This window comes from Grosmannia clavigera, assembly GCF_000143105.1.
Source record: "Grosmannia clavigera kw1407 unplaced genomic scaffold GCSC_113, whole genome shotgun sequence".
Classification (NCBI taxonomy): domain Eukaryota; kingdom Fungi; phylum Ascomycota; class Sordariomycetes; order Ophiostomatales; family Ophiostomataceae; genus Leptographium; species Leptographium clavigerum.
The window spans coordinates 2217864-2237135 of NW_014040831.1; the positions used below are offsets into that span (position 1 = coordinate 2217864).

Below are 19272 nucleotides of genomic sequence, written 5' to 3' on the forward strand. Positions count from 1 at the left end.
AACAGTGAGGGCAAGTCGGCAGAAAGAGAACCAGCGGCTACAGAATGCGAACATGACTACATAGTACGGAGTACTGAACCTATAGCTGTTCAATATGTACACTAAGCCACATTAGGAAGCGGCGACCAAATCTCGGAACGACGGCGCACATTTGTCCGACTGATAAGAATTGTGACGGCAGAAAAAAGTTCTTATCGGAAGCTAATTTTTGTTCTGAAGGTTTTCTTCAACTACCACCTCTGCCACCATGGAGCCAACCACAGCAGTTGCAGGCGGCGTTGTACAAGCAAGCGAGCCGGCGATACACCAGACAGACAATATCGGATCGACTGTCTCCAATACAGAGGCTAGGACTGCAGAGTCCCAAAGTGTGACCACAGACACCATGGTTTTCCTACAGAGTGCAGGACAGGGTGTAGATACAGAAGTCACGGCAACAGAGAAAGCACAGGAGACTGGCAAAGATGTGGAAATTCTCAAAACAGCGGAGGACAGTGTGGCCACCAATTTCGAAACTGATGTGATCTCTGTTGAGGTGAACAAGATTGTGCCGACAGTAGACAGCAAAGCATCACAACCGGAAGCAGAGGAGCCAATCCCTGCAGAGAAAACGGCCGAAGATCAACAGGCTGAGCAGGCGGCTGACCCGCATGTCATCGATGCCTTGGAGGCCGCACTCGAGGGAATGATGGAGGTTGACGCCGCAGCTGGAGCGCAAACAGAAGAACTGCAAGAAAATGAAGAAGGAAACGGCGGAGAGGGCGTTGAATGGGAGGCTGATTCTTCACCGTATGAGTCATCTTCCGACTCGAGCAGTTCTGATGACAGCGACTCGGAGGAGGAGGGGGATGCGGCCGGGCTGCCTGGGATCAGTGATGCCGTCCGCATGCTGATGCATGCTGCCATGGAGGAGGACGAGGATGACGAGGACGAGGACGGCAAGCGTGGCGGTGGTGGTGGTGGCGGTATGCATCTGCGAAGCAAGAACGAACAGATCGAGACGGCACCGCCCAAGCCGAACGTGGAGATTGGTGCCGACGAAGCGATTGTGCTACTGGGGCCGATCATGCACGTGGTCGAGAACTCGGCGGTGATCAAGGGCAACACAGACGGGGCGTACCGCGTGCTGGATGCGGGCTCAGTGATCTGCAAGGCCGACCGGACCGTTGTCGGCGTGGTGGCAGACGTTATCGGCAATGTCCGGGGTCCTTTGTACGTGCTGCGCTTTGCACCGGCTGCTGCCAGCGAGCCTGCGGCCACAACGACAGACACGACAGGCAAGGATGCCGAAATGAACGCGGGCGCCGAAGCCGTACCAGAAGCAGCGGCAGCGGATGCACCGATGCAAACGGGTGCGGGCGAAGACCACCTGTTGCCGGGAGAGGACATGTACTACCCACCGAAGCATGCCGTGTTCGTGTTCACCGAGGAGCTGCGCGGTCTGAAGGGCTCGGACGCCAGCAACCTCCACGACGAGGAGGTGGGCGCGGACGACATGGAGTTCTCGGACGACGAGAAGGAGGCGGCATACAAGCGGGATCTCAAGGCGAAGAGGCGTGGTGGCGCCGCGTCAGGCGGAGCTGCAGGCGGCCGAGGCGGACGGGCGAACCGAGGCGGCAAGGGCGGCAACCATCCGCTGCGCAACGAGATCGCCAACGGCAACGGCGGCGGGTTGCAGTACGACGACGAGGACGACGGTCCGTACAAGCCGCTGTCTCGGCCGGCCAACTTTGGCCAGGGCCAGACGCAGCCGGGTGCCGGTGGTAGTGGTGGTGGCAGTGGCGGTGGCAGTGGTTCGTTCCGGGGATCCCAGAGAGGACAGCACGGCCATAGAGGTGGACGAGGCAACAGGGGACACCGGGAACGCGGAGGCGGATTCAGTCGCGGTGCTGCAGACAGCTATGCCGGCGGTGCTGTCAATAGCCGCAACGGAACTGCAGACGGCTATTCTGGCGCGTCGCAAAACCGGTTTGGCTCGCCGCAATCGGTTCGGCCGCCACAGCAGCACCAACAGCATCAGCAATACCAGCAGCCGAACACGCCCATCTCTCTGCCGTACGTCACGCCATCACAGACATCACAGACGGCACAGCCGGCTGCTCCCTGGCCGTTTGCCGGAATGCCCTTCCCTCCTCCTCCACCGCAGTACGCAGCTGTCGGAGCAGCTCCTGGAGGAACCTATGGGCATGGTCAACCGGCGGTGGCACCGCCTCCCGCAGCAGCTGTTGCCGCAGCAGCAGCGGTCCTGAACCAGTTCAACTGGCAGCAGCAACAACAACACCAGCACCAACAGCAACAGCATCAGCAGCCTCAGGTCACATTTCCCTTCCAGCAGGCCGTAGCTCCGCCTTACGGCTACCCGGCACAGCAGCAGCAACAGCAGCGGCAGGCCTGGCCCCCAGCACCTCCACAGTCAGCTGCCACGCCCGGCTTCAATCCTGCAAGCTTTTCCTATTTCATGCAAAATCAAGGTCAGGGACAGCCTGGCTGGGGACAGGGTCAGCCCCCTTCATCTTGAGGATGGCGTTTGGAAATGTTTATTTTCGGATGGGAACATTTGCGACCGGAGTTCGAACAGGACTTCTGAAGGACTACAAAATACGGGTATAGATTGCGAGTACATAGGAGGAAATCGAGCACTTTCAGTCTAGTCGGGGATGTCGATGAAGTCCGAATGGTGCGACCGAGTGGTTCCGCGTCTTTTTTCCTGTCGTATGTACATACATAGTAATAACCTTAACCTACGAGTACGTCGTACTCTCTGGGCGGGTCTGTAGAATACGACGTTGGCGCGACTTTCGGCTGTTGACACCACGGGCGCTTGCCGCCCAACACGTCATTAGCAATGTCTTGGGCGGACCCTATGCTAAAGGCATGGAAATGGCGATCGTCCTGTGGCAGTCCGCCCGGTGTTTCAAAAGGCAAGGCGTCCTAGCCAGTGAGTGGGGAAGAGATAAGGTACATACTTGTGTCTGGGTAATAAGTCGCAGACAGCAGAGGTAAACCGTACCTTGCCACCGACAGGCTCCTTCTTGTTTTGAAAGTGGCTAGGCGTCTATTTTGGAAACAATGTGCTTGAATCACAGGCAGGAGCGACCATCCTTGCCGCTCTACGGAGTACTCGTACGCGTCGTGATCAAACGGACAGGAATGATTCGACCGACAATGCTTCCAAATCGATGACCACGACCACGATCACAACCACGGCCACGACCGCTCGAAGACGCACCTTATCTTGCCAGGCCCGTGCACGGATTCCGCATAAACGCACCGCAAGATGCAATTCACAGAGCACAACAGTAGACGAAAAAAAACACTTGCTACGAGGGAATTTTCAAAGAACTTTTCCATTCTTCATCGATAGGACAGACGCTAGCAACGCGAACCCCTGGCCTAATTCATTTCGTTTTGTCTTGGGTCAGCCAATGGGAGCACTGGCGTGCCTGGATGGGCTCCTCTAAGCCCCGTTCGATGGGCCTTTCCCCCGATCTGCAGGCACGAGAGTCACCCCCCCTGTTCGACGGGCTGCAGGCAGAGGACAACAGAAGAGACAGCGCAAGCCAACTGGTCGCTACCCTGGCGCATCTCGTAAGATACGACGCGGACATCCACCCGTCTCGTGGTGCTGTCGACATACAAAGTACAGGGGTCAATAACACCTGCTCGTTGGGCTGAAGAGGAGACAGGCCAGGTTCAAGTGGCTCTCTTCAGCGGTTGTCCCCATTCACCTGCAGCGGCCCCTCCTGCAAGTCGCATCTGCCCTCTTCTTGTCCACATTCCTTCTTTCGGTATTTTCTCTGCCTCGTGCTGCAGGTCCTCCCTCTCTCGACCAACTCCCTCTTTCATGGTCTCTGTTCCTGGCCGCGTTACCTCTCGCACTCACTCTCTTTTGCAACGTCTCTGAACGAGACCGACGACACTCTTTTTATACCGCAACATTCGTTTCAACTCGGTATCTTACCCATTACGCGCCTGCAACTAGACAGGTCACAAGCATTCCATTCCTTTGGCGAGATAGAGCATTCTTCCAAAGAACAACACACAACACCCGTTTCACGACAAACGCCAGCCAACTTGAACGCCGCTGTCCTTCTTCCCAGACACGGAAGAGCTGCCGAGATGGCGCAAGCACCACAACCAGATCACCCCCATGGGATGCTAGCCCGCGACATTTGGGACAGCATTACCAGCGCCGTGGGAGATGTCTTTGAAGGACAGAAGGGCAAGACTGTAGTCCAGACCGTCTACACCACACAGGTGCCTTCGGGCTACACCGGAGCCCTGACGACTAAGACAGCTGCGGCCGACGACAAAAAGACGACAACAACAGCTGCGAAGAAGGAGACTACCACATCAGCCAAGGCGGTAACGACGACGACAGCGCCGACAAAGACAACGAGCGCGACCACTACCAGCGCCGCCAAAACAACGGCCACAACCAAGGCGACCACAGCCACGGGGAAGACGACCTCGACTCCGACCTCGGAAACGCTCGACAGCGCCACGAGCTCCTCGACCAAGACGACCGGAATGACTACGTCCGAGACCGCTGCGCTGACCTTGGACACGTCACCGACAGCAGCTTCGACCACGTCGGCCTCGCTGACCGCCAGCTCCACGTCGGCAGCCGCGACGGCTTCCAGCACCTCGACGACCACCGGCGGCACCAGTGCCGGGGCCAAGGCCGGCATCGTCATTGGTGTGCTGGGCGGTCTGCTCGTCGTGTCTGTCATTGTCTTCTTCCTGTTCCGCAGGCGCAAACAGCAGACTCAGCGTAGGCCGCTAGATGACGACGAGAAGGTCAACGGACCATTCGGTGACCATGCTGCCATTGGAGGTGGCGCCGGAGGTGGTGCCGTGCTCACCAGTGTTGCTGTCGGTTCGGCGTCTTCACGTCTCAGCCTGCGTCCATCTGGCCAGTTCCTGCCCAACCTTGGCAACAGCAGCACTGCTACGGCAGGTAGACCGCAACAGCAACAGCAACAGCAACAGCAACAGCAACAGCAGCAGCAGCAGCAAAAGGACAACTACCCGAACCGCCGAGCCAGCCACGGCTCTACCATTGCTCTCCAAAACCAGGCACCGATGGCCAACCGTGGAGCTGGCACCAGCGCATGGGAACGACCGTCGACGAGTGCTAGTGCCGTCAGCAACCCGTTTGGAGACAATGCCGAGCATCCGGCATCGTCAAACTCGCCGGCCTTGCAGCCGTCTACCAGCCCCGGCGGAGCCGCTGAAGCTGCGGCTGCTGGTGCAGGCACTTCGCTGATCCGCAAGGCATCTATCCGCAAGGATGGGCCCAGCACCCTGGATCTCACTCTGACCCCACCGGTCATTGGGGCTAGTTTGGGCCCCGTCCCTGCCAGTCCCGCCGGTACCGAGTTCAGCTTCACGTCCGAGTCGACCGATCGTCCTCAGGGCCCTTCGGTCAGCGGTGCAGCTATTGCCGCTGCGGGCGGCCCGGCCTCTTCCACCGTGCACCGCGTTCAGCTCGATTTCATTCCCACGCTCGAGGACGAGATGGAACTGCGCGCCGGTCAGCTTGTCCGTCTCCTCCACCAGTATGACGATGGCTGGGTAAGGGTTTCTTTTTTTTTTTTTGAGACCTCTCCAACCCGAGTCCACCAGTTCAACCATGGCTAACATCTTCGTGTCAGGCACTGTGCATCCGTCTTGACCGTTCCCGCCAGGGCGTGGTGCCTCGTACCTGTCTGTCTGCCCGTCCTGTGAAGCCTCGTCCCCCACCGGGTGGAGGCCGTGCAGGCCCTCCGATCAACACCGGCGGCCAGCCCCGCCCGATGGGTCCTAAGAGCCCTCTGAGTCCTATGGGCCCTCAGATGATGAGCCGGCCACAGCCCCCATATGGTGCTCCTCAGAACCGGCCCTCCTCGGCGGCCGGTGGCCGTCCGCAGTCTCCCGCCGTGCGCAATCAGCCGCCATACCCAACTAGCAGCAGCCAACCTCAAAGCCCCGTCGAGTTGCCGGCCCAGCAGGTCCGGCCGTCTGGTTCAAGCCCGCTTGGCAGGACAGCCGGCTCGCGAACCGGCCCGATCGGTCGCAAGCCTGTCCCTGGTCAAGCCTATTAGGACGAGACTGCGTCTTGCTTTGGTTTTATTTGCATGTTATGAGTTGTGACGGGTAATGGAGTGCTCCGAGCCTGGTTCTTGTTCTGTTGTTTTTCCCTTGTTACCTCCCGACTTTCGCTTTCCTTCGCAAGCCGGCTGTGCTTCCCCCCCTTCTTTCTGTCCTTTCTGTCCTAATCTTTGACCGTTTCCTCTTCTCCTCTATCATTCCAATGGGGCCATTTTGGTACTAAGATGGACAGTTCTTTTGCTTCTCGGTCCCATTTCTGGGCAGAAAAGTCATGTATGACTACTTGGTGTAACGCATTTACTCTGTATACTATTCTATGACACTCTGTCTGCTCAACAGCAGTTGGATCTCGCTACATGTCTTACGTTAATTACCCAATTGAATGTTTTTGTTTGTCATAATAATCAAGGGTACGCAATGTGATGCCTCGGCCGTATGTGAGAGCTGTCCCTATTGCCTTTCAATCAATGCTGGGTATGAGGTGAGAGGCGCATGTCCACACCATATAAAGATATGATTCAAAGAAAACACAGTCATCAAAACACTGGGCCGTCTGTCCAAATAAGCCGGATAAAGCACTTTTCCTACGCAAAAGCACAAATGTATCAAACTGTCCTGTGGGCAAACAACCCTGCCCGGCCGTACCTGAATCCCAATCACAAAAGAGAAAGCTGAGATCCCGCCCTGTTCACAAGGTCACAACAAAAACATTGTTGTCATGCTCGATCATTCACTGACCATCGCCGTTTCGTCGACGCCATGCCGTGCACTGGTTCTAGATCTACAGCCGATTTTGGCTGCGTTGACCATAGCCCCCCAATGGCAGCTGGGCCTAGTGAAGAAAAGTCTGCCATGGATGAGGCTGAGGCCTCCAGCTGTTTGCCATTCGACGCACCGTTCTTAATGTTCCCTCCGTTCTGTGTCGTGACAGCCGTGGACAAGGAGGCGGCACATTTCTCAGTCTGGCCATTTGCAACTGTGGCAGGCACTGACAGCTTTTGTTGCTCCTTTTTCTCCTCCTTGACTCCCCCCTGCTGCTCCGAAACACTTTCCGGGCCAAAGCTGAGTAGGATCTCCATATCCTCGTCCATGGCCCCATCGTTGTCATAGCTTTTCACGCTTGCGGGTGACCACAGACCAATTGACGGCCTAGTAGCGCGACTTAAGGGACTGGAGGTGACTGGTGACGAAAAGCTCGTAGCTCCGCTGCCGACAGTGATTCCACCACAGCTGCCGCTGCTGCGAGGTGTGGTGGTGATGGTGGACATCCACGTCGGGCGAGTCGCGGTGCCCGACGGCCGCCGTCCGGTCCCGTAAGACGAGCCTGCCGAAATGCTCCTATGGGCGGCGAAGCTGTTCTCCCCAAAGCCGACGCCAGAAAGGGCAGATGAGAGCGAGTTTGAGTGGCGGGCACGCGTGCCACCCAAGACGCCGGCGATGCTGCCCGATCGAGACACAGATGGCGATGAGTTTGACGACCGCAGGTGCTCAGTGCTAGCAAAAAGCTTCATATCGTAGTACTGGTTGAGGGGAACGACGCCGTTGGCATTGTGCAGGAGGTCTGTGCCCATGGCCGATCCGCCTCTGCTGCCGGCCTTGCCAGCTGAGCGGCTTACTTGTGTCGGTGCTGTGTCCATGCCCGGTTTTCGCGCAGCTGCTGTCAGCGACGACAGGCCCACATCCATCAGAACCGGGTGCTGAGTGATAGCCCCAATCAGCGCGTTGCACCCGGCTCCATGGGACACGAGGATGACGACGGACTCCTCGATGTAGTCATCGTCATCACTGTCGACCGTCATGCTGTCGTCCTCAATTGCGCAATCCATCGATTGTCCGCCAGTCGGCGAAGAGGGTGCTTTGAAATGGACCAGCTTCGTCACGGGCTCCGTAGGATCGTCGCTGGTCGTGTACCAATCCACCAGATGCTGCAGGCCCTTGCGGAACCGGCGGTGCATCGCAGGCCATTCCTCTCCAAACTCGCCGCCGTCGCCCCAGTCGAGCGGCGCTCGCATCGAGTCCCACTGGTAGTCTAACTCCACGCAGGCATCTCGGGCGTGTGCAACGTAGTCAACTGGTGCCTGTGTTTTGGAAGACAGGGCAAACTGGGGGACTGGTGCCACGTAGCCACCGGGATTAGGACGCGTGCCATTTCCAGCCCCCCCACGGCCGCCCGACCAGCGCGGACTCGGAGGGCCTCCATTCTTAGGCAAGGACAAGCTGTCAGCTGCGAGGTTTTGAATTGTCGGGGATACTGGCCGTGGGCTGAACGTCGACGCGTCTTCGTTCTCATCCAGGCGAGATGCCCAAAGGCTGAGAGGCGCACCTCCACCCCATAGCTGGCTGGTGGAATGGGAGTACGTGTGTCCAGGAGTGTATTTGAAGCTTGAGTAGTCTTCTCGGCGTAGAAGGTCGGCCTTTGCTCTGGCCACCATCAAGTGCGAGCTGGGCGGTGGGGTAATGAGCTCAAAGTATCCAGGCGACAGCCACTCGCCCAGGAAGGCATCAAGGCGCATGAGGGTCTTCTTTATTTTGGGGGTCGTCTCTTTCGGGTGGGTGATATCGGACGACACTGCGGTAGTATTTTGGACCGCAAGCTGCTGTGGTAGGGGTGATAGAGGCTCTGGGCTGCTTGGGGAGGACTCCAGAGGCCGTGGATCAGTGGCGAGGCCTGCTGCAATGGCAATGGACGTCTGAATGCATCGCAGAAATGGCGAGCTGTGTATGACGACGTTGTAACGGCGTTTCTTGGCTGGAGGAGGGGCGTCGCCGGAAATGGCAGGGCTGTTTGGGGCTGAGGCCACGGCGGGGCTGTTTGGTACAGAGCGAGGTTCAGCAGGGTCGTTCTCTCGCAGAATATTTCCGATGCGCTGGCCGATCGTTCTCGACTGTGCCCAACCTCCATACGTCAAGGGCGGGTCGAATGGGGTGGGCGAGGAGAGATGCCATAATTTGTCGGCAGCATCGAGTCGGTTTCCATGCCTAGCTTAGTCAGACAGCAGTAACAAGGGCAGCAGGCGACATGGACAGACCTGACGATGAATATGTATGCAGGCGGGCGGCCCATTGCAACAAGCAAGGGTAGTCTGAGCGGCGGTCAAATTGAGGCGAGCGTAACAAGCAGATTTGGACAGTTTGTGGAATCTTGGTGGGAGCACGTCAGAACCAGAAGCAAGATAACCACCATGATGAACATATAGCAGAAAGGACGAAGAGAGGGGCTTTGTTCGTCCGATTGAGATGGGGCAACTTATGAAATGACAAGATGGATAGTGGCGTGACGATGGAACGTGACAGGGAAGGGAAGCTTGCAAGGAAGGTAGGAGTCGAGGCACAGATTGTGCAAGAAGTTCTTGGCAACAACATACCGTGAAGCATCCGCTGTATTATGCGAGTAGCACCGCCATTTGGGAACAAGGATAGAAGCTGCGGAAGAGTGAACGAGTAAGTGGGAGAAGATGAATGGAGGAAAAATAAAGCGCCTGGAGGTCGGAAGAGGCTATAATAAATCCGAGAGCTTGTGATCAAAAGTAAGGAGAGGTGGCCGGGGGAACACGAGGGAAGACGGGACTGTGCTATTGGCTAAAAGGCAAATATGTGGATGGCGAAGGAGCTGCAAGGCACAGAGCAGCGAGACGGGAGTGTTGGCGAAGAGAGGACAGAATGAGCAGTCAGTCCATGGAACCGAAATTTCCCCTCCGATTTGTCACATGCGATGGGCCAAGTCTGGCAGCAACGAGTGACGGTGGGAAAGCTGCTAGCGCGAGGAGTTTCCCATATGTCGGGGCGATTAGTTTCTTCGAACCCCTGGAGAGAGAGCTGTTAGCTGCACTCGGGCATCGGTGTTCCGATGCTGAGAGGTGCTGGTGTGGGGGGAGGGCGTGCGACTAATGCAAAGCTTGCTAGCGGGGCGGATCTGTGTTGCATGCGGGCGGACATTGCGAGAGGCGGTCATGCAGTTAAACAGTATGCGCTTAGGAGTAAGGAGATCCGTGTCCGTAGTCCGTATGTATTGCGTACGGAGCTATTTGTTGTTTTGTCGCTTTGCTGATAAATCCAAGAAGGGAAAGGACGTCACCGCACAACACAAGAGAAAAGACACAAACAAGCCAAGACGACGACGCAATGAGGACACGGTGGACGACGGTGGTCCCGGCTTTGCTCTCGGCGGTGGTGGTGGTGGCTCTGCTGGCGAGTCCGGTGGCGGGCGAGCACACGAGCAACTGGGCAGTGCTGGTGTGCACGTCGCGGTTCTGGTTTAACTACCGGCACCTGGCCAATGTGCTGTCGATCTACCGGACGGTGAAGCGGCTTGGCATCCCGGACTCGCAGATCATCCTGATGCTGCCGGACGACATGGCGTGCAATCCGCGCAACGCGTTTCCCGGGACGGTGTACTCGAATGCGGACCGGGCAGTGGACCTGTACGGCGACAACATCGAGGTGGACTACCGGGGGTACGAGGTGACGGTGCAGAACTTTATCCGGCTGCTGACGGACCGGGTGGGGGAGGAGATGCCGCGCAGCAAACGGCTGCTCACGGACGACGGCAGCAACATCCTGGTGTACATGACGGGTCACGGCGGCAACGAGTTTCTCAAGTTCCAAGACGCGGAGGAGATCGGGGCGATCGACCTGGCGGACGCGTTTGAGCAGATGTGGGAGAAGCGGCGGTACCACGAGATCCTCTTCATGATCGACACGTGCCAGGCCAACACGATGTACAGCCGGCTATACTCGCCCAACATCATCGCGACCGGATCGTCGGAGCTGGACCAGTCGTCGTACTCACACCACGCCGACAGCGACGTGGGCGTGGCAGTGATTGACCGGTACACGTACTACAACCTCGAGTTTCTCGAGACGCAGGTGGCCGATCTCGGCAGCAAGAAAACGGTCGGCGACCTGTTCGACTCGTACGACTACGAGAAGATCCACTCACATGCCGGCGTGCGCTACGACCTCTTCCACGGCGGCGCCGAGGCGGCCCGCAGCCGTCTGGTGACGGACTTTTTCGGCAACGTGCAGAACGTCGAGGTGGACGGGGAGGATGCTGCTGCTGCTGCTGCTGCTGGGACCACAAACAGCACGCTCGAGGAGGATCTGCTGGCGATCAGCCGGACGATCGCAGCGCTGCAGAAGCGGGCAGCCGAGGCCGAGGCCAGCAGTGCAGGTGCAGATGCAGATGCCCGGGCAGCAGGAAACGCATCGCGGCCGACAGGCACGGGCAAGACGCCGTCGGCAGTGCAGTTGGCCAAGCCGCTCACCGACGAGCACTGGTGGTCAAAAAAGGTGCTGGGGGCGACGACGCTGGCTGGATGCGCGTTGCTTTGGGGTGTCAGCTCGTACCTGGAGGCGTGAGGCTTCGGATGTGTATATCTTGTATCATTAATGACGGCCTGGCGTTGGTTTGGTAAAGTAAGCCGATATGATCTGGAATTGATCTGCCTTTTAAACGTATTAGTGACCGAGCAGAGGGCAGAGAGCTGAGCTGAGCTGAGCCGAGCCGAGCTGAGCTTCGAGTTATGGACCCCACCATGGAATTGGATTTGTTCAATTTAGGCAAGCACGCGTCGCGCTATTCGTAAGGAGCGTTTGACATCATGACGGATGCAATGACTGGACCGAGAAAAACAAGGGTAAGAGGAAGAGCAGAAGAGAACAGAACAGAAGAAGAGCGGAGGCGCGGTTGCTGATGCGCGACAGAAGCGGCACAAGGCGACGCCACTGCGGCCGCTGACGCTTCGATCGGCACCGTTTGCGAAACGGGCGCTGGCCTGGTCACCTGACGCCGAGTTGGCCGTGGCTGCCGACGACTCGGTGTACGTGTTTGTGCCGCAATTTGGGGATGAGGACGAAGAGAGCGTGGAGGGAGAAGAGGAGGAGGAGGAGGAGGGCGTGGTGAACGACGGGGACGAGGACAGGAAGGCGGACGGCGATACGGCCATGGGCGAAGGTGGTAACGGATACGATGCACTGATCTCGACCGAGACGGAGACACGCAGCCAGTTTGCGGCCGGCAGTCTGCACATTCCGGTATCGCATCCGCCGCTGGACGTGCGCGTGAACCAGCGACTGTACGCGGCAGCCGGCCTGCCGTTTCCGTTTGGGAGGGACGACGAGGGAGGCGACGATGAGACAGTCGAGACGGGAGAGCCAGGAGAGCGGGAAGAGCAAGAAGCAGAGCGGACCAAGACGCGAGGAAAGGCGACGACGACGACGACGAGCGCACGGTCGATGCGGAAGAGCAGCAGCAGCCACTACCGCCGGCCAGGCGGTGCCGGAGCCGGTCCGTTGACGGCTGTAGCCGGGACGATGAACTCGGTGGTGGCGTTGGCCTGGTCGCCAGCCGGTGTTGGGCGCAACCGGCGGGCGGTGCTGGCGGTGCTGACGTCGGCCGGCGTGGTGGCGGTATACGGCGAGGGCGAGGGTGCGGGCGATGACGACGAGAAAGGCAGCCGACGGCCGACGCGACACTACGACACATCGCACTGGGAGGTGCTCTGGGCCGTGGGCGAGCGGCTGGTGGTGCCGCCACAGACAGAGATGGGCGAGTGTGTGGTGTCGGTCGCATGGAGCGGCGCGCTGGTCGGCGGAGGAGCCCTGCTGCTGTACCGGACAGACCAGGACGAGGTGGTGGTGCTGCGGGTTGGTCGAGTGGCAGGCCCGACGCCTTGGCAGGTCGCAGAAGAAGCCCGGTTTGTGGCGGCAGGACCGCATGCCGGCATGCGTGAGACGACGCCGCTGGACGCGCACTTTGTGCCGGGCGGCACGGCCTTTGGGCTGCGATGCAGTCCTTGGCTGGTCGTAGCTGAGGCGTGGCGGGATGGCGATGCCACGACGACAACACAGGTCTGTCTGGTCGGCTATCTGGCTTGCAATTATGTCGGCTTTCGTCGGCTGACCGTCACGACGACGACGACGACGACGACGACGACGACGACGAGCAATGCAGCAGACGCAGTGATCGTCCGGATCGATGCCGACGACGTCGACGGGCTCTGCCTCTTCCTCGGCACCGACGCCTTTCTCGAGTGGGAGGACGGCATCTGGACGGTCGACGACAGCAGCGGTGGCAGCCGGGTCTGTCGTGGCGTCGTGGCCACGCCGCTCGTCGCTCGGCCCTTTGAGGTCGTCTTGCTGGCCGCCTCGGCTGCGGCGGCTCGCGGACCTCCGCCTGCACACGATCTGCTGGCCTGTGGCACGGCCTATCCGTCGGAGGACGAGGCCCGGACGAATCCAATCCAAGGTGAGTGTCTTTCTTTTCTTTTTCTTTTCTTTTTTTTTTTGTTTATTTTTTATCTTTCTTTCTTTCTAATCTGTTCATTCTTTCTTTGTTCACCCCAGATCTCATTATCCACCCCCCTGCTGCTCATGTCGGCCCGCCCGCCTACACGCTCGTCCGCCTGTCGGCCACGGCCACCAACGACGACTGGTACGAGACCGGTGGTGGTCCACCTTCTGTCCCCTCCGATCCGCCTGCCGCTTGGCCCCAGTGGACGCTCGACGTCGCCCGCAAGATCAAAGTGAGCGCCACGCCCGGTGTCGGTGACGACGGCGGTGACGACGATGACGACGAGCTAGCCAGCGACAGCCTCGACCACAGCATGCTCGACCCCTCCCTCCATCCTCTCCGGCTGGCTCCTGCCAGCGGCCCCGAGCTGTATCTACATCGCGCTCGTCTCTGGGGCCTGGCCCTGGCTCCTGGTGGTGTCGCCGGCGCGGCTGCACGCGCTCGTGGCGTCACGGCCGTACTGGTCACCGACCATGCCGCCCAGCAAGTCGACCGTGGCGGTTGGTATCGCGATCGCAGCCGCGTGCTGTTTGGCTGGCCCGAGGATGCAGCCGCTGACTCGGCTCCGGGTGAACTGGCCGATCACGTGACCAACTATCTCCGGCCCCCCATCTCGACCGAAGCCCACATGTGGTCCAACATGTATGGCCGCGGACCCCCGGTCTTGCCAGCTGTCCGGACGCGACCACATACTCTCCTGCCCGCCGGTGGCGGCGCTCTCGCGCAGACGTGCACCATCTGCGGCGCGCCCATCGACGCTGATGTCCCCAGCTCCGGCCACGCCGCCATCGATACAGACCAGGTCGCTACCTGCGCTCGCGGCCATATCTTTGATCGCTGTGGCGCCACCGGCCTTGCCATCCAGCGTCCCGGCGCCTCGCGCGTCTGTGGCGTCTGTGCCTGTCGCACCCTGCGCGCCGATGCCGTCGCCGACATGGTCGACCGTCTCGGCGTCACAGCTGGGGCTGTCGAGGCCTTGCGATTGGCCGTTGCTGGCGACATTTGTGGGCGCTGTGGCGGCAAGTTTCACGACTAACACGACTGAGAAGCACTGGCCAATGGACCACGGACCGGACGTCTAGAATCGCCCTTGAGGCACCACACCACCTCTATGTCTAACCTGCTTATATACAATTGTCAAGTCGCTTATCTGTGCATGTAAAACTGCTGTCTGGTGGCCCCTTTTGCCAGCCATACTCTGGCCAGGCCACGCTCTCATCGTCACAGCCCCTATCCAAACATCTTGTTCATGGCTTGATGGGCCAGCTCGACGCCCAAGAAGGTGGCCGCGTTGGCCGGCACAGCACGGGCCAGTGCCGGACCGATGCCGGGGAAAAAGGCGCGCATGCCGCCCTTGCCGTACCGAGGTCGCGGACGACGGAGCCGACGGTGATGCCGGGCTCAGTGCTGGTCTGCAGCCGGCTCTTGACCGTATCGACGGGGAAGACAGGGATCCACATGGCGATGCCGGCGCCGCCACCGGCGACTGTGATGGCTGTCAGGCTGAGCTTGCCGTCCTTGGCCGGCTGACCCGTGGCCGGATCCTTGGGCGTCAGCGCGTGCTTGATGTACTCGTACGCCGCAAAGTAGGCTGCCGAGCCGGGGCCATCGCGCGCGAGCGTCGCTGCGCTGCCGCGGAACACCGACCGAATCCCACCGTCGCGGTAGAGGTGGCGCACCACGTCGAGCGAGCCGCTGTACCGGGGCTTCTCGCCCGGCGCCAGCTGCTGCTGGCCCTGCACCTGCAGGATCACCTTGACGCGCTCAAACGGTGCCGTGATGACCGTCATCGGGATCGCTGAGAAGAAGCCGGCCGCCGAGATCTGCCCGATCGTGAGCGAGCCGTCCGGGTTGGCGGCCGAGATCGACCGGACGAGCGTCTTGCCGACGTCGTAGCCCCAGAACGAGACGGCAACTGTAGATGTTAGGGAAGGGAGACAAAAAGACGGAAAGACAAAAAGAAAAAGAAAAGAGAAAAGAGAAAAGAGAAAAGAGAAAAGAGAAAAGAGAAAAGAGAAAAGAGAAAAGAGAGAAAAACACCCACACATTGGCGTCACCCCCAGCAACGGCGCGCTCACGCCCGCATACAGCCCTCGCCGCAACCCGTCGCGCGCGATGCTCTTGCGTACCACGTCCACCGCCGACGAGTACACGCCCTTCTCGGCCGTCTGCAGCCGCACCTTGACCAGGTCGAACGGGTGGCCCACAATCACCGCACAGATGCCACCAAAGCCGCCGGCCGCTAACGAGCGCAGCTGTGCCGAGAGCGCCGACGGCGGCGCCAGAGCCGGTGCCGGCACCGGCTCTGGCACCGGTTCAAAGGCAGCCGATGGCGCTTCGTCTGGTTTCTGTGCCATTGTGTCGATGGACAGTGAAGAGGACGGAGGGAGGAAGGGGAAGGGAGAGGGAGAGAGAGAGGAGAGAAGAAGAGGGACCAAGAGGAGCGAAGAACAAAGATACGACCGCAGAAGAGTACTCGCAAAGCTCAGAGTCGCACTGCTGTCGTCTCTCGCTTGAAATCTCGTCCCTTCGTTGTCCTCTGTCAGACTGCTCTTTTTTTCCACCCGTCGGCCCTTCCTGTTTTGTAGCTGCACTTTCACGTGCAAGAGGGGCTGTCTTATATTCCGGGGTATGGAGCACTGCCGTCCATAAGTATCAAAACAACAGGCTAACGAGAACACCTATAGCGGGCGCCCTCCGGTTGTCCGCCCTGCCACTTGCGCGCGGCTCTTCGCACCGCAGCTGCTGTCAGACAATCTCGCCTTTTGTTCTGCATCCAGCTCACACGGCTCGATGGCCAGACACGACGAAGTTGGACCAAGAATCCTCGCACAATACACCGTATAGCTACTACATACAGTGCACAGTGCGCAAATCCTCTGTGCCCTCTGTGCGACTACCTGCCTCTTCAAGCTCGCACTGCCCAGCTCTCACGCCGTGCTTTGTGCCTCGGCCTTTCGGCTGGTGTCCCCAGAAGCTCTCTATCTCCAAAGGCCATTTTTAAAAAAAGCAAAAAAAAAGCAAAAAAAAAACGACCGGTTCGCGGACCCCAAATGCTTACCCCACATCTAACCTTTATTGCGGGGCTTTCTTTCCCTGGACCTCAGCGCAGAACAGCCTCCGAACCTCGGCAGACCGGAGAGCTCGCTGTCTCTTCCATCCTTCTTTCCGGCCTTCTCGCTTCACATCCGCACTCGGCTTTGCTCCAGGAGCTGAACATTTCTTTGCCTATATGTCCCGTCGCAATAGATTTGAAACCTGCCTAAGTAACCCTCAAACGCCTGCCCGATAACCGTATTGTCCCGGAATACACTCCACCAACCTCTTAAGCAAACCCGACAATTCAAAAGGCGAGGCTCGGCTTGGCCCCGTGTCCCGGAACCCCTGACACTCCCGGCGCGCGCCCAGAGGTGCACCAACACATTCCGTCGTCCTCCCGCTCGACCTGCAGCACCACGTCGATACCCTTGTCCAGCAAAAAGCTGCGCACCCGATCGCGCACATCGCTCACGTCGGTGCCCCGGCTGGCCACCACGTGCATCATGCCCAGCAGCCGTGATTGCGATCCGGCTCGGTCGTCAACCCAGAATCGTGGCGCCGCGTAGCTCGACACCCCTGGCAGGCCAGCCACATCCGCCAATATCCCTTGCAGCGAGTACTCCAGCGCCGCCGGCACTGTCAGCAACAGCCGCCGCGCCGACGATGAGACTAGAGGCACTGCCGAGCCCATGATGAGCACTGCGATGAGAAACGATGCCAGCGGATCCCAGCCAGCCCACCCCCAAAAGTGCGTCAGCGCCGTCGATACGATCACCGCACCGCTGCCGAGCGTGTCCGCAAGAACATGGAGGTAGATGCCGTACATGTTCTCGTTGCCGTGGTCGTGGCCGTGGCTGTGATCATGGCCATGATTGTGGCCATGATTGTGCTCATGGTCATGTCCATGGCCATGGTCGTGATCGTGATCGTGATCGTGATTGTGGTCGTGCGTTTGGCTGTGCGACGGACACTCGTGGCCTTCGCCGTGGTGGTGGTGATGTCCAAATGCGGACATGCCGACCAGATTCACCAATAGGCCCAGTGTGCTGACGATAAATAGCTCCATGAGCCTTTGTGTTTCCCGACCGCCGAGGATTCGCTCAAACGCCTCGACCATGATCTCGACGCTGATAAGGCTGTGGTGCGCGTTAGCACCTGCGCGCAATGATGAGGCACACCTTGCACTTCTGGCACTCACATCAAAAATATGCCATTGGCAAACCCGCTAAGCGTTTCGATCTTGCCGAACCCGTACGGGAATCGTTCGTTTGGCTGCCACTTGCTGGCCACCGCTGCAAACAGGCCCACCCCGAGGGCCACGCAGTCGAAGAACATATGTATACTATCGCTCAACAAGCCGAGTGAGTCGGTGACGTAGCCGTAGAATGCCTGGACAAGCATAAAGGAAAAGTTGAGACTAGAGGGACAGGTCAGAGGCTGTGGCACCCACAAATCCAAGTCCACATAGCTGCCAGACGTACCACATGAAGTAGAATATTCTCCGAGAGTCTTGCTCCTTCATGATGGCATGCAGTATCGGCATCTCTACCGTACGCTGCAGCACGAAGCCCGTTACGGGGGACTGGGCTCCGGTACTCGGCGGGCCAAACATCGTCGTCGATGTTGCCGGCGGCGAGTACATTTTCTCGAACTGCCTTTCAGCGGCTGTGTAGGACACCTCTGTCCGCACTTCGGGGCTGTGGCTGTGATTGTGGTTGCGGCTATGACCGTGACCGTGACCGCGTCCATGACTGTGGCTATGACTGTGGTCATGTCTGTGATCGTGATCGTGGTCGTGATCGTGATCATGATTATGGTCGTGACCATGGTCGTGGTCATGGTCGTCGTGATCGTGGTCATGGTCATGGTCATGGTCATGATCGTGATCGGGACTGTGCTCTTGGATTGCAGCGTTCAGGGAATAGGCCGAGCCGTTGTTTTTCCGGTATAGCCGCGCATCGCCGTTGCCGGGGCTCCGACTCAAAGGCGAAGGGATGTATGGTGCATGCGAATGAGGCGAAGAAGCGAGCGACTGTCCGTTGGATTGAGAGCTCGAGTGCTGTCCATAGCTCGGCCAGTGGTCGCGGGACGAGGTGGGGTTGGGTAAGGCGTAAGGGGACGACATCCTGGGGAGGGGCCGCAGCCGAGATAGGGCGCGTGGGGTAGCGTAGCCCCGGAGAAAGGAGGCAAATGTTGGGGAATGCGGGCAGAAGACGGACGGACGACAAGGCTCAAAGCTGCCTCTTCCGTGCTTCTGCTGGTTCTAATCTGCTTCTGCCGTGGCTGAGAAGATCGGTTCGGAGATGATGGTGTTGAACGACAGGCGTCTGAAACCGGAAGACAGGACTGCCAATTGAGTCGCCCGGGCGGTGATGTGACTGCTCCCTGGCCTGAGCGATAGGGCGGCAGAGAGGCGAACAGCAGCTTTCGAGGTCGAGATGGCAGAGACGGAAGATGGAAGAAGACAGACAAACAAAAGACGAAAACCCCTTTGCCAGGAGTGGAGCCCAGGCCTGTCCCCGACGCTTTCCTTTTTTGTGTTGTCCTTGGCCGCTGCAGCAGGTGTGATTGGCCGTGCTGGAGCCAGCTAGCTAATACGGTCCTTCCGCGACTATGTATGGCCACACGATACGAATCCATTACGAGTTGTCTGTACGGCCAGAAGACCAAATCCATTACGTCGCGAATCGACTCGAGAGTCGCCAATCTGCTGGCTATCCAGCACAACTGCGAGCTAGCGGCAGAAACCAACGAAAACGGCGAGGACGGGGTCGTCATCTGCATGACTGTACAGAGCGTCGCGCAAGTATTTGTGGAGCCGTTCTGTTCGCGGCCAGTTTGCAGCATCG

At 59.1% G+C, this 19272-nt stretch overlaps 5 protein-coding genes across 5 annotated transcripts; 2 read left to right on the plus strand and 3 right to left on the minus strand.

Annotated features, from left to right (window-relative positions):
* Window positions 1-247: 247 nt before the first annotated feature.
* CMQ_3792 (snornp assembly factor) lies at window positions 248-6086 on the plus strand (the record flags this gene model as incomplete). The annotated part of the gene is made up of 3 exons (XM_014319730.1): window positions 248-2145; window positions 4101-5577; window positions 5658-6086. The coding sequence occupies 3 exons, from the start codon at window positions 248-250 to the stop codon at window positions 6084-6086; spliced, it is 3804 nt and encodes a 1267-aa protein (XP_014175205.1).
* A 663-nt stretch (window positions 6087-6749) lies between these two features.
* Window positions 6750-9157, minus strand: CMQ_3929 (phosphoglycerate mutase family protein; the record flags this gene model as incomplete). Its single annotated transcript, XM_014319867.1, has 3 exons — window positions 6750-6777; window positions 6832-9072; window positions 9123-9157. 3 exons carry the CDS (start codon window positions 9155-9157, stop codon window positions 6750-6752), a joined length of 2304 nt encoding a protein of 767 aa, XP_014175342.1.
* A 1058-nt stretch (window positions 9158-10215) lies between these two features.
* Window positions 10216-14420, plus strand: CMQ_3408 (GPI-anchor transamidase precursor; the record flags this gene model as incomplete). Its single annotated transcript, XM_014319346.1, has 3 exons — window positions 10216-11427; window positions 11737-13339; window positions 13438-14420. 3 exons carry the CDS (start codon window positions 10216-10218, stop codon window positions 14418-14420), a joined length of 3798 nt encoding a protein of 1265 aa, XP_014174821.1.
* Window positions 14421-14631: 211 nt separating this feature from the next.
* CMQ_3789 (carnitine acyl carrier) lies at window positions 14632-15741 on the minus strand (the record flags this gene model as incomplete). Its single annotated transcript, XM_014319727.1, has 2 exons — window positions 14632-15299; window positions 15429-15741. The coding sequence occupies 2 exons, from the start codon at window positions 15739-15741 to the stop codon at window positions 14632-14634; spliced, it is 981 nt and encodes a 326-aa protein (XP_014175202.1).
* A 986-nt stretch (window positions 15742-16727) lies between these two features.
* CMQ_4175 (cation efflux family protein) lies at window positions 16728-18065 on the minus strand (the record flags this gene model as incomplete). Its single annotated transcript, XM_014320113.1, has 3 exons — window positions 16728-17559; window positions 17622-17840; window positions 17905-18065. 3 exons carry the CDS (start codon window positions 18063-18065, stop codon window positions 16728-16730), a joined length of 1212 nt encoding a protein of 403 aa, XP_014175588.1.
* Between the last annotated feature and the right edge of the window lie 1207 nt (window positions 18066-19272).